The following is a 14,298-nucleotide window of genomic DNA, read 5'->3' as shown; positions in this document are numbered from 1 at the left end:
GGGTGTCCTAAGCAATCACTCCAAAGACTTAATTATTTATTTGAGAGAGAGAGAGAGAGAGAGAGAGAGAGAGCAGTGGGGGAGGGGCAGAAGGACAGGAAGAGAGAGAATCTCAGTCTCACGACCCTGAAATCATGACCTGAGCCGAAACCAAGATCAGATTCTCAACCATCTAAGCCACCCAGGTGCCCCACTTTGATCCATTTTTAGTTCGCTTTTGCATATGAAGCCTGTGCTTTTAGCCTCTGGAATATTATTATTATTTTAAAGATTTTATTTATTTACTCATGAGAAACACAGAAAGAGGCAGAGACACAGGGCAGAGGGAGAAGAAGGTAGGCTCCGATGGCAAGGAGCCCGATGAGGGGACTCGATCTTGGGAATCTGGGATCACGTCCCTGAGCCAAAGGCAGGATGCTCAATCGCTAAACGCACCCAGGAGTCCTAAGCCTCTGTATGATGTTGCCATCTTGAGAGAAAAGGCAAACAGTCTTGAGCCAATTTGACCCCTGTCCCTCAAGAGTCTGTGTAATTGTTGCCGGGACCACCTATGAAGCTTCTAGCATCCACTATGCTCCACCTGGGAGCGGGAGTTAATTGCCCTCTCCCTCTGAGTTCCCAGAGTACTGATATAGCCATACCATGCTATATTAGGCATCTTTTAAAATTGAATGATGTAAATGTCTATTATAGATTTGGAATTATGCCCATGATAGAAACATTCAGTATTTTTTAACTGACCTTTACTGGACACCCAGTGAGTTCCAAGCTCTGTTCTCTGCCCCTAGGAATACAGTGTTAAATGGAACAGACAAAATCCTTACCCTCACGCAACTAAAATTGTCCTGGGGGGGTGGGGGGACAGATACTCAACAAACAGTATTGTACAAATACAGTGTAATACCAGGTAGTGATGGCATCCAGAGGAAAAATGAAGGGGATAGATGTGGCAGGAGGCTCCATGTTGGATGGAATGGCCACAGAAGGACAGTCTGAGGAGCTGTTGTTTGGGGTGAGGGGTAGAGAAGGCTCACGGAACATTTGGGAACATCCTGTGCAAAAGGACCTGAGGTTGGAGCATACCTGGTGAGTCCTGGGGAAAATCAAATCAAGTAAACAGAGCACATTCCAGGACAGTTTGCATGATCATTGGCTAATGATCCCAGTTTACTTCTTAAAGTTTGTGTGTGCTCACATGTGCTTGTGCATGCACAGGAAATAATGGAAATAATAAATGGGAGCTGAAGACGGGAGGGGCCCGGATCAGATGACAGGTGGGTTCTGTGCACTCAGCCTTCTACTTTGGGACAGGAGCCCTTCTGTCCCATCTCTCTGTTTCCCTTTCTTCACTTAACACGTGCGTTTACCTCCAGGTCCTGAACCGGCCGCTGCTCCCGGGCGAGGAAGCTATGGGCCTCCTGTGCGCAGGGCCTCCGAGGCACGAATGAGCTCAGCCAGCCGGGACTCAGAGAGCTGGGACCATGGCCACGGTGGAGCTGCAGGTGACTCCAGCCGGAACCCGGCAGGTAGGAGACACGGGCGGATCCAGACAGGCTTCCTGGATGAGGAGAATCAAAAGGGATGGGGGCGACAATGACTTAATCCATGTATTAATTCAGTATTTATTGAGCATCCACTATGTGCCACGCTCTGTTCTAGACGCTGTAGTCTATGGTACAGGAAAGACAAATCAGAAGCAATTCTGACTCTAGGCCCTGAGGAAAATGCAACATGCCTTTGAACAAAGTAGGGATGCTTCCCTCTCACACAGCCACCCAAGTTCTCGGTTGCTGTGATCAGTGGCCTCTGCTGTCCGTGAGGATGGGGTGGGTCAGCATGGCCAGAATGTCCCTCACAGGTGCTCTCAGCTCACTGCAGGTCCCGTGGCTGCCCTCGCAGGGGGTTTATTTGCCAAGAGTGCCCACTGGTGGGAAGCCTTGATTCCTGGACTTCGGAAAAGAGGTCTCCTGGATGGGAAGGGATTGAGCTCCCTAACTTCCTAACTCACAAAGTGCCATGTGTGAGCCCTCACAGCTGCTTCATTTCCTTTGTAGCAAGGGGTAAGACTAGGTCCAAAGTTAGACAGGCTGAATATTCAGGTCCCATGTTGACCTTTGGCTTCTCTTCCTCAATAGCGGATCTGTAGCTTAGGCCCTCAGTCCCTTTTCTCCTTGGCAAGAGACCTGGGCACATACCCTGTGCTCAACCCACCCTGTACACCCTCTAAGGAACCTATGATTCAGATTCCTAGAGAAAGAAGAATTTCTCAAATCTACAGCATCATGGAACATTTGTTAAGTACCTGCTATGTGCCAGATACTGACCCAGGCTTTTACGTAGATCGTCTCATTTAATCCTTGTCACAACCCCAACCCCTGTTACGAAAATTTACTATTCCCATTTTACAGATGGAGAAACTGAGCTCAGAAAAGTGATGCCACTTGCCCTAGGTCACACAGCTGATCACTGGTTCAAATGCAAATTAAAAAGAGTCTGTCAAAAAAAAATCCAGTCTGTCTAGCATCAAAGCTTGTGCTTCTTGTGTTTCTCTTCTAGAGGTGAAGTTTTTAATGACAGTGTTTTTTTAAACATCTTTTTTAATGGTGGCGAAATATACTTAATATTAAATTTACCAATTTAACTGTTTTTAGGTATACAGTTCAGTGGCATGAAGCGTATTCACACTGTCATGAAATCATCGCCACTAACCATCTCCAGAACCATTTCATCCCAAACCGAAACTTTGTGCCCATTAAATTTTTTTTTAATTTTTATTTATTTATGATAGTCACAGAGAGAGAAAGAGAGAGAGGCAGAGACATAGGCAGAGGGAGAAGCAGGCTCCATGCACTGGGAGCCCAATGTGGGATTCGATCCCAGGTGTCCAGGATCGCGCCCCGGGCCAAAGGCAGGCGCCAAACCGCTGCGCCACCCAGGGAGCCCCTTTGTGCCCATTAAACAATAATTCCACATTCCCTCTTTCCCCCATCCCTGCAGCCCCTGGTAACCATTAACCACTATTGATTTGCTTATTCCTGACATCTCATATAAATGGAATTATACAATTTGTGGCCTTTTGTAACTAGCTTCTTCCACTTAGCATTTTGTGTTCAAGGTTCATTCATGTTGTGGCATGTGTCAGAATCTGAATTCCTTTTAAAGGCTGGATAATATCCCCTTGCATGGATAGACATTTTGTTTATCCATTCATCTGTTGACGCGCACTTGGGTTGTTTCCACCTTTTGGCTATTGTGAATAATGAACATTGGTGTGCAAATATCTATTTGAGTCCCTGCTCTTCATTTTGGGGGAGATATACCTATAAGTGGACTAGCTGGATCATATGGTAATTCTGTGCTTAAGTTATTTTTAGGAACCACCATACTGTGTTCTATAGCAGCTTCACCATTTTACATTCTCGCCAGAAATACATAAGGGTTCCAGTTTCTCCACGTGTTCACCAACATTTGTATAGTGTGTGTGTGTGTGTGTGTGTGTCCATCCATCCTAATGCATGTAAAGTGGTATCTCATATTTTTTATTTTCATTTTCCTGATGGTTAGTAATGTTGATCATCTTTTCCTGTGCTCATTGGCTATTTGTGTATTTTCTTTGGAGAAATATATGTTCACATCCTTCACCCATTTTTTTAAATTGAGATGTCTGTTTTATTGTTGTTGAGTTACAGGAGTTCTTTAGATATTCTGGATATTAATCCCTTGTCTTCTCACTCTGTTGATAGTGTCCTTTGATGCACAAAAGTTTTTGATTTTGACAAGTCCTATTTTTCTGCTTTTCTTCTGTCTTCTTTGCTTTGGGTGTCCTAAGCAATCACTCCAAAGACTTAATTATTTATTTGAGAGAGAGAGAGAGAGAGAGAGAGAGAGAGAGCAGTGGGGGAGGGGCAGAAGGACAGGAAGAGAGAGAATCTCAGTCTCACGACCCTGAAATCATGACCTGAGCCGAAACCAAGATCAGATTCTCAACCATCTAAGCCACCCAGGTGCCCCACTTTGATCCATTTTTAGTTCGCTTTTGCATATGAAGCCTGTGCTTTTAGCCTCTGGAATATTATTATTATTTTAAAGATTTTATTTATTTACTCATGAGAAACACAGAAAGAGGCAGAGACACAGGCAGAGGGAGAAGAAGGAGGCTCCATGCAAGGAGCCCGATGAGGGACTCGATCTTGGGAATCTGGGATCACGCCCTGAGCCAAAGGCAGATGCTCAATCGCTAAACCACCCAGGAGTCCCAAGCCTCTGTATTATTTTGCCTCTTGAGAGAAAAGGCAACATTCTTGAGCCAGATTTGACCCCTGTCCCTCAAGAGTCAGTGTAATTGTTACCACCACCTATGAAGCTTCTAGCATCCACATGCTCCACCTGGAGCTGAGTTAATTGCCCGCTCCTCTGAGTTCCCAGAGTACTGATACACAGCTCTAATTAGTGCTTGGCACCATCTAAAACATTAAAGCCAGAATCTCTTTCCCTGAGAGAGCAGTGAAAGCAGGGGGTCAGCAGATCCATGTACCTTAGGTGCTTGTTAAAAGCACTGCTTCCGGGACACCTGGGTAGCTCCGTGGTTGGCATCTGCCTTCCACTCAGTTCATGATCCCAGGGTCCTGGGATTGAGTCCTGCATCAGGCTCCCCACAAGGAGCCTGCTTCTCCCTCTGCCTATGTCTCTGCCCCCGCTTTCTGTGTCTCTCATGAATGAATAAATAAAATGTTAAAAAAAAAATTGGTTCCTCTGCCCGTTCCAGACCTCCTAAATCAGAATTTCTGGGATCAGGAGGACCCAGACTCTGCACTTCTTATAAGCAAATTCCTCAAGTGATTTCAGTGAATGCCAGAGTTTGAGAACCATTGCCCAAAAGCCTGAAAAGTTAGATAAGTGAGCTTAAATGTTTGCCTGAGGGTGCTAGGGAGCCACAGAAGGATATTGAGCAGAGGGAGCGCCCGCAGCTTGTATTTTTATATCATTCACACATCGCACAGGTATGGCAATGCAAATCCTATGTGGTGGCACTGGGGTTATTCAGAGGGGTCTGGTGCTCCAAAACACAGACATGTCCATGCCACCTTTTCTGTGACATCTGCAGAAGGGATGATTGCAACCCTTCCTGGTCTGCTGGAGCCCAGATGCCCTTGCAGTGTAATAAAAGGCTCAGTCATGCTGGCAGCCCTCAGTGATGAGCCAGACTGAGCTCCAGAGGGAATTCCATCAGGAGTGCAGAGGATGACTTGCAACTCAGGCCCCAGATCTTTTACAAGAATCAAGTCAGCTCTGCATTTCCCATTCAGTAATCCCAGCACCTCCCTGTGCCCTCCTTCTCTGCAGATCTGGGACCTGGAGTTAGTACTGTGGAATAAGCCAAAATCATCCCAACTTTTCTTTAGGGTACAGAGGTCATCTGGGCATCAATATCCCTTTCATGTTGACACGCCCAAACACCAAGTCCAAAGGCCACCTGTGCCATGGAGCTGTCCCCTTCCCCCCAGCCAAAGACCCCCTCTTGCCTCCATCCCCCATGATGTTACTTATTTGCCTATATGGCCATTTCAGTTCAGTGTCAAGGGCACAAATGCCAGGATAGGCTGTGTGGGGTCAGATCTCAGCTTTACCACCTACCAACTGTGCATTCCCATTACAGATCAAGACCAGACTTTCGTTTATTATAAAATCAGAAGAATGACAGTAATTGGTCTTATCTCATGGGGTTGCTCTAAGGATTAAGTAGCTGAAACCTCACAGTGGTACTTGTAAAGATCTTGGGACAGAGTCTGGCATGCCTTGAGGGCCCAGTGTGCACGATTGTTCACTTCCTACCTCCTGGAGCAAGTATAACATAATAACTAAGGACAGGGATTCTGGAGTCATAAACTTGGTCGGAGGTCCTAGCTGCTTCTGAGCTATGTGACCTCGGGCACACTTAACTTCCATTTTCTCAACTGCAAAATGGGGACCATAATACCACACATGACATCACGTTGTAAGGGTTCCATGACGTGATGCTCACTCACGGCCTGGTACATTTGAAGCACTCAGTGGATTTTGGCTATTACTCCTATTTTATAAGCTTATTATTTCAGTGTTTGTCTCCTTCCTCTGTGGGGGCCATGAACTCTTGGAGGAATTAAGATGGATTTTGTCCATCTTTGCCTAGAGATTGGCACTTGGTAGTTATTCAATGAACACTTGTCGAATGAGTGAGTGAATGAATGAATGAATGAATGAACAATGACCCAAATGAACAAATCACAGTGCTACCACAGGACCCTGGGACGAGACAAAAGGTTTGGTAAACCCCCAGCCAGAAGTGGCAAAGCACCTTCTGTCATTAACATTCAAGCATCTCTGCAGTGACAAAGACCTGAATTCAGGAAAGGTGGGATCCAGCCCAGTGACATGAGAGAGGATGGGGCTTTCTTCCAGGAATGTCATACCTTCTATATGCCAGGAATTGCTGTGTATATTATCCCATTTGATCCCCCAGAAGCTGTGCAGGAGACAGTAGCACCTAATGGTCTCAGGAAGATTCTGGAGACCAAATGCCTGAATTCAAACCCTGGCTCTGCTGCTAACCAGTCAGGAGATATTAAGTGAGCTACTTAGCCCTTTGTGCTCAGCTTCCCCATTTGGAAAATGGAGATAATCCAGCACCCATTTCATGAGGTATAGAGATTAAATAAATTCTTATATGTAGAGTCCCTGAAAGATGGCACATGGTAAGCATTAAATAGCTGTTAACTCATTATTACCCAGTAGAGAGAGTTGTTGCCTCCTTGAGACATCTGAGATTCAGAGAGGGCGAATGACTAGCCCAAAGTCACACAGCTTATACAAGAAGCCGAACACAGAGCTAGGTCCATGTGAAGACAGTGACCAGATTCAATAATAATATTTAGCATTTACTCCATGCCAGACACTGTTCTGTGCCCTTTCCTGTATTGTATCATAGCATCTCCACCACAACCCTGGGAAGTAGGTACTTTTATCCCCATTTCCCAGATGAGGAGATTGATGCTCAGAGAGGACGGGTCACTTGTGCAATGTCACACAGGTGGAGGCAACATCACAAAACCTTCACTTTTCGACACCTGTGTTGCCACGAGTTGCCACTCTGACCTGCTCAGGGCATCTGAATGTTGCACAGAGAGAAGGCATCAAGGGGAGGAGGGGTTCTGGAGGAGCTGAGAGTGTCGGGGGCCTGCATTTAGTTCAAACCCAGAAGGCATTACCTCGTGCCCACTGAGCAGCTGCAGGCTTCGTCCTGCTTCCATTCTGCGTGTGCATGTACATGTGTATGTGCGTGTGCATGCATGCACATGTGTGCAAGCATGGAACATGACAACTGTCTCCTTTCCTTTCCCCTTCAGGTTTGCGACGGGCCAACTCTGTGCAGGCCTCCAGACCTGCACCCGCCTCCATGCAGAGCCCAGCACCTCCTCAGCCCGGGCAGCCAGGTACCTGCAGCCCTAACTGTCACTCAGCTGTGGCCCCAATGCCTCCTGTCCTTGTCTGCAGAGCCCACCCGGGCTTTCTGCAAAGCCATAGCCACCACCAAACTCTCAGCACTTCAAAGATCTGAGAATGAAGCATCCTCTGGGCAGGTGGGGAAGCCAGGCAAGGGTGAGACAGGAGCAACTGAGCCTCATTGCCAGGGCTTCTTCGTCCATCATTGTCCCACCTCAGGCACTGTCACTCCCTCTCACAGACCTTACCTCATGCACCTGCCACCTGCGCTCTTACTCCTTAACATGTTTCTTCAAATGGATTCACTTGAAAAAATGCAGCCAAGAAAACTTGCTATCACAGACTCTCTCTCAAGGAAGTGTGGGGGACAGATGCTTCCAGAACAGCAGTGCAAGAGTCAGGAAGAAATGGTGACCAAGGAGATGAGTAATATGGAAAAACCTGTGCAAATATGGATTGCACAAAACAATAGAAATAATGCCACTCGGAAGTTAGAATTTTGTTATTTTAGGGAGAAACCTGTAATAATGGCATAAATGAGAAACCAGTATTCCATACCATAAAGACACCAAGAGTTTACTAGGGCTGCCGTAACAAAGTACCAAACACTGAGTGGCCTAAAAGAATGGATATTTACAGTCTCACAGTTCTGGAGGCCAAATGTCTAAAATCAAGGTGCTGGCGGGGAGAGACTCTGCTCCATGCTTCTCTCCCAGCTCCCCGTGGCCCACACCTTCCTTGGCCGGTGGGTGGCATTCCCCCTGTGTCTTCACATTGTCTTCCTTCTACGTGTGTCTCTCTCCGGGTCCAAATTCCTCCTTTTTTATAAGGACATAGTCATATGGCATTAGGGCCCACTCTGATGATCTCATCTTTCCTTGATCATCTACAAAAATGCTCTTTCCAAATAAAGCCATATTCATAGGCACAGGTGGAGGGGATTAGAACTTCAGCATCCTCTGGAGAATACAATTCAACCCACTGCAGTGGGTAATTATAAAAATTACTGTAGTGAAATAAAGCAGTGCAGTGAGATTCTCAGTATACTGGCCTGCTGAAGGTGCTGAGCCCAGGCTTGTTCTTTTCTGCTCAAAAGGGAAATTTAAAAAGTTACAGAGGAGTTAGAGGGAAGTAGCACTTGAATGAGACAGTCCCATGATGGAGCAGGCACTGGGACAGGCAGTGGGAACTGAAGTCACTTTCTCACCGTGTGGTTGAATGTTATTTCATGCCCCCTCCCTGTGGCTCTCCCCTGCATCCCGTGCTTTGGGAAATGTAGTTGTAAAGAATCCACTGAACCAGTAATGACCCCATAGCCGTGGTGGACTCAAGGCATAAACTTGCCTATCACCTCACAAACAATTCTTACTCCGTTCGTTCATCAACTTCGTAACAGTCTAGGGGGTAGGTACAGCATCCCCCTGTCACAGAGGAGGAAACTGAGACCCAGGAAGGAAGCACAGAAGTTTGAACCCGGGTCTTTCTGACCCCAGAAGCCCGCAGTGGGGCCATTCCTGCAGCCCTGGCTAGCTCTGCCCATCACCTGCTGCCCCCAGGCCTGTGTCTACATCCCTGAAATCGGGGGTGGGGGGTTAGGGAAGAACACCCAAGTGATGCCACCTTCTCTGCTCCAGCTGTCTCTCTTTTCCCCATTCAGGGTCTCCAGGAGGCAGCAAACCCAGCCCAGGGCCGGCAGGACGCTTTCCAGATCAGAGACCAGGCAAGTGTTTCCTTCTTCCTGTATCTGTCCAGTGAGTACCCCTTTCCCACTTCCTGGGTGGGAGAGAGAAGGGGCTGCCAGAGCTTTGCCCCCTCTGTACCCAGAGACCCATCTGATGAGCCCAAAGGGGCCTCCCTAATTCCAAAACTCTAGATAGTCCTAAGATTAGATAGAAACGGACAACACAGATGGTAGTTAAGAACACAGATGGCCTGGATTCAAATCCTGGCTCTTTCACTTCCCAGCTGTTGGATCACTTCCCAGCTATCAAGTCACTTAACTTCCCTGAGCCTCTGTTTCCTTATCTCTGAAATGGGAATAAACTCAAGAATCGATGGGAGGATTACACAGAGTAATCCTAAAACCTTAGCACATGGCCTGGGATAGATTAAGATCACACTAAGTGGGGACACCTGGGTGGCTCAGTGGTTGAGCATCTGCCTTCGGCTCAGGGCGTGATCCCGGGGTCCTGAGATCGAGTCTCTGCTTCTCCCTCTGCCTGTGTCTCTGTGTCTCTCATGAATAGATTATAAAATCTTTAAAAGAAAAAAGATCATATTAAGTGACAGTGATTCTTCCATATGAAGTACATGCATCGTCATCAGTTACTAGAGCTACAGCTTATTCATTACTTTCTAGCTCACTTCTATACATGTAGTAGATAATTTTAAAGAGATAATAGCTACTGCCCTTTGAGTGTCCTCAGGTATTATAATTCCCATTTTACAGATGAAGAAACTGAGGCTTAAAGCCATTAAGGAGCTTGTCCCAGGTCACATAGCAGAGATTCAAACCCAGGCTGTCTGGCTGCAGAGCCCACACCACTGATCAGTACCCCCATGAGGTGTGTTTCGCCTGCATCTGAATCAGCTCCTGGGACTTGTTATAAGACATGGACTCCAAGGCCCCGTGGCACTGCCTGCTGAGTCTGGGCGGGGCCTGAGAACCTGCATTTTTGCAAGCTTCCCTAGGGTGATTTTGACAAAGGCAGCATTCTGAGAACCAGTGAATAACATGGTGTGCCTCTTTCTCCCCGTCAGCTGGTTGTGGTGATCCTCCGTGGCTGGGCTCGGGTGGGTGTGGTACAAGGCTTTTTGAGCACTGGGTATACAGTAGGTGGTCATCACTAATGGTCATGCTGCAGCAGTCACTGCTGTCATGACACAGAGATTCTTTCCTGCCCTCTCCCCTTCTCCCCTACAGAGGTGGCTCCTGGAGACCCTGGCTATGCCGGGGCCACTGCCCCGCTCCGGGAGGAGAGAACAGGGGGAGTTGGGGGCTACTCAGCACCTGGAGCCAGGGAGGACCGAGCAGGCCCCCCACCGGGCCCTTATTCCCAAGCGTCTGCTGCTGCTCCCCAGCCTGCCGTGGCCCCTGCCCGCCAGCCTCCACCCCCAGAGGAGGAGGATGACGAAGCCAACAGCTACGATTCGGATGAAGCAAGTAGGTGGCACTGACAGGAAGAGGGTCTGGGGAGAGTCACTCCAGGGTGTCATCCCCGGGGAGAGAGGAACAGCTCCCCCCAATATGCCAAGCCTAATAAACATATTAGCAAGTTATAAAGATACCAATTTGTGTTACTAAATTCACAAAATAGCATCAGCTTTCTAAAGAATAGGTGCTATGTATGTTTTATGGTGATAAAAAAATACGTAACGTCAAAGTTACCATCTAAATCATTTTGAAGAGTACGATTCGACTGCATTCGCAATGTTCAGATGTTCAGTTTGGTGGATCCTCAACGAGGCAAGCGAGTACCACATGACCCAGCATTTCACTTCTATGTATATATACATATGTATTTTAATAGCCTCCAAACTCTTCTAAAAGTAATTTCTTAACCATAATTTTAAAATTCCTAGACATTTCCTCCTGCATCCATCCCTTCAGTGACTTGTAAAGTGCCTGTTCTGGGCTTCGCCCACTCACACCCAAAGTCCTAAGAACACACACACACACACACACACACACACCACTGACACTTATCCTGGGTGTGTCTGAGCAGTAGGGGAGAGCTGGGGTCGCCTTTGTGAACTGGAGGGAGACACGGATGGATCCAATACGTGTTGTGGGGCTGGGGGCATTCCAGGAGCTCCTGGTCAGGTGGACAGACGGGACACATACAGGGGAAGTGAACCCATAGTTATAATCAGTGGCACGGCTTTGGCCCATTATGTCACCTCTCCTCGATGTAAAATGGGAAGCGAATACTGCCTCCCACACACAGCTGAGGGGAGGGTACACTGAGTACTCCTGGGAAAGTGCTTCATAAACCTGCAATCGTTATTATTATGCGGTGCTAAACACCACAAGAGGGATTATGATGATGTACTATGCACATCAGAGGTACTAATGACCAATACCTGCTGAGTACTTACTTTGTGCCCACCTTTCTGCCCTTCTGCACACTGGTACTCCTGAGCAGCATCCACTGCTCCTTCCTCCTGTGTAAATGTCCCCTCACTGACCTGCCAAGCCTAGATGATCCCTCCCGCTTGTATCTGTTCCTATTACATCTGCCCCCGGTGATTTATAACAAACCTATCACTGTATTCAACTATGTACTATCCACTCAACTCTATAGTTAACAAGTATTTTATTAAGCACATACTATGTACCCCCAAACAATCCCAGATACTAGGGACACCATGGCAAAAAAACAAAACAAGAAGAAAAAGAAAAACAGCCAAAATGAGTGAGCTAGTGGAACTAACACTCTAGTGGATAGAAATAGTTAACCTACCAATGAGTTCACTTCAAATGGAGATAGCACAACAAGGAGGAAATAAAATTGGGCAATGAGCATGATCGTGGCTGCTTTAGGAGTGATGAGCAGGGAGGGCTTCTCTGAGGAGGTGATATTTAAGCTGAGATGTGAATAATGGGAAGCCACCAGCCATGTGAGGATCTAGAGGGGGAGAGAATGGCAGGCAGAGGCAAGAGCAAATGCTGTTATTCCTTTAGCAAATAAGTGAGCACCGACTATGTGCCCAGCGCTATGCCCAGTGAGGACACAGCAGTGAATGAGACAGTCACAGCCCTTGCCCTCATGGGGCTCTCCGTCTAGCCGGTCAGAAGTCATTAACTAAGCAATTACATACATGATTGACTGATCACAGGTGTGCTGAGGGCTCCGAAGTAGAGGAGGGTCCACCAGGATGGGGTGTCCAGAGCAGGGACCGAGGCTTCCCCTCTGTAGGCTCAATGCCCAGACCAGACTGGGCACATGGTAAGTGCTCAGGAGATGTTTGTTGAATGACTGCACGAATGTTCCCTTGGTTCCTGCCTCTGCCCCCTCCAGCCACCCTGGGTGCCCTGGAGTTCAGTCTTCTCTACGACCAGGACAACAGCTCCCTGAACTGCACCATCATAAAAGCCAAGGTAAGCCAGGAGCCAGGGCTGGGGACCACTTGGGATGCTCTGGCATTTCTAGGCTGCTTGGGGATGATGTGGGTTACCAGGCCTGTCAATCTGTGACAGTGACGGTAATGAGAAAGGGGCAGGAATTAGCCATGGACCCTTCCTTTGGAGGACTTCCTTGAGGGGTGATCCCAAGGGGGTTTCACTGAGCTGTAGCTGCCTCCTGGGAGTGGAGGCAGCCAGGCTCCAAGGGCAGAGCAGAAGTCTGCCCAGCCCCAACCACAGCCCCTGGAGGGGACTGAAACGGGTGCTGTCCGGGCAGCGATGACAGCCTGACTTGACGGTTGACATGCCCACCGAATATCTCCTTCTGCTCATGGGACTGTCAAGCTGGAGCGGCAGTGGGAAGCGGGGAGCCCATTACCGCAGAGACAAGGACATCTCCCTGCTGCGGGGCTGGGGGGTGTGGAGCCAGCTTAGCTCCAGAGCCCGAGGAGAACTGGATGATGCCGGGGCGATCCCAGAAACTAACTGGAGATTGCCCCGCCACACACCCAGCCCATGTGGAAGCATGAGCAAGGCCCAGGAAGCAGGCTTCCTGGGTTCAAATACTAGCTCCCTTGCTCCCCAGCTGTGTGATTTGGGGAAAGTTACTTAACCTCTCCAAGCCTCAGTGTGCCATTTGTAAATCCAGGATGATAATGTGCCTCTCCCACAGGGACGACTGGGTATGACATGTAAGGCAGCCACACATTCCCATTTGCCCAGGACAGTCCCTAGCCATGCCCATGAGCTGGCCGGAATAATTAAAAATTCCCAGTTTGGATGATAAGTGAGGCTAATGCTTAGCACAACTCCTAGGTTAGACACACCCCAGGCCCGTCTTCGGCCTGAGCACCTGTTTTGTGTTAGTCACTGTAGCAAGCTCCTACGTGCTGCAGCAGCACGGTGAGGTGAGCACATTCATGACCTTCATCCATCTTCCTGGGAACCTCGTAGGTAGGGATCATTTATCGGCCCTGTTATACAAAATGGGAAACTGAGTCTCGGGGAAAGCCAGAGGCCACACGGCTGGTAGGGATAGCGCTGGATTTGCATCCAGATGGAAAGGTCCCACTCCGTGCCCATCCATCCATCCCCTCCCTCAGCTCCGAAATGGGGGAGAGCCACTCCATTACACCCCCTCGAGACAGGACTACAGAAAACTCGCATGCACCCTTGGGCTGAGCAGGTGACGGAGATGAGACGAGTGTGTAAGATGTTCGGCTGTGGCAGTAACTTTGTTTAGCTGGCATGAGCAGACCCCAAGCAAAGATGCTCTCATTCAGATTTCAAAAGCAATAGTGTCTGCCCATTCACAACCTGGCAATCCCAATAGTCATTCCGGAGAGGTTCACTGAAGATCTGCTTTGTGCGGGGCACTGCCTGAACGCTGGTGAGCCCGGAGTGAGCGAGGACTGGCCCTGCCCACGCCCGGGACATGGCCCAGAAGCAGTGGCTGCGTGTTCCCTGGTGTTATACACCTTCTGGGGCTTTCCACGGATGATTTACTTAATCTTCGCAGGTTCTGTCGTCATTCCCATCTTACAGAGAGGTTAAGTGACTTGCCCAGATCACGTAGCCAGGAAGTGGCAGGGCTAGGGATTTTAACCAGTGTAGCCCAGCTCAAGAGCCTGGGCTCTTACCCACGAGGCTACTCTGCCAGCTTTCCCCCTTGGGCCCCACTCTGCAGCACCCTT

At 48.4% G+C, this 14,298-nt stretch overlaps 1 protein-coding gene across 4 annotated transcripts in view; it reads left to right on the top strand.

Moving 5' to 3' along the window:
- The window catches only part of RPH3A (rabphilin 3A), a 271,152-nt gene that overhangs the window by 235,606 nt on the left and 21,248 nt on the right, over positions 1-14,298 (top strand). For all 4 annotated transcript variants that reach the window (XM_041728337.1, XM_041728335.1, XM_041728336.1 and 1 more), the window contains exons 10-13: positions 7,383-7,469; positions 9,137-9,199; positions 10,403-10,642; positions 12,501-12,580. In XM_041728337.1, coding sequence (XP_041584271.1) covers positions 7,383-7,469; positions 9,137-9,199; positions 10,403-10,642; positions 12,501-12,580 — 470 coding nt within the window. The remainder of the gene's footprint in view (positions 1-7,382; positions 7,470-9,136; positions 9,200-10,402; positions 10,643-12,500; positions 12,581-14,298) is intronic.

This window comes from Vulpes lagopus, chromosome 14 (assembly GCF_018345385.1).
Source record: "Vulpes lagopus strain Blue_001 chromosome 14, ASM1834538v1, whole genome shotgun sequence".
NCBI classification, from domain to species: Eukaryota; Metazoa; Chordata; class Mammalia; order Carnivora; family Canidae; genus Vulpes; species Vulpes lagopus.
Note: the sequence above shows the minus strand (reverse complement) of the source record. Positions and strands in the feature narration are given on the sequence as shown.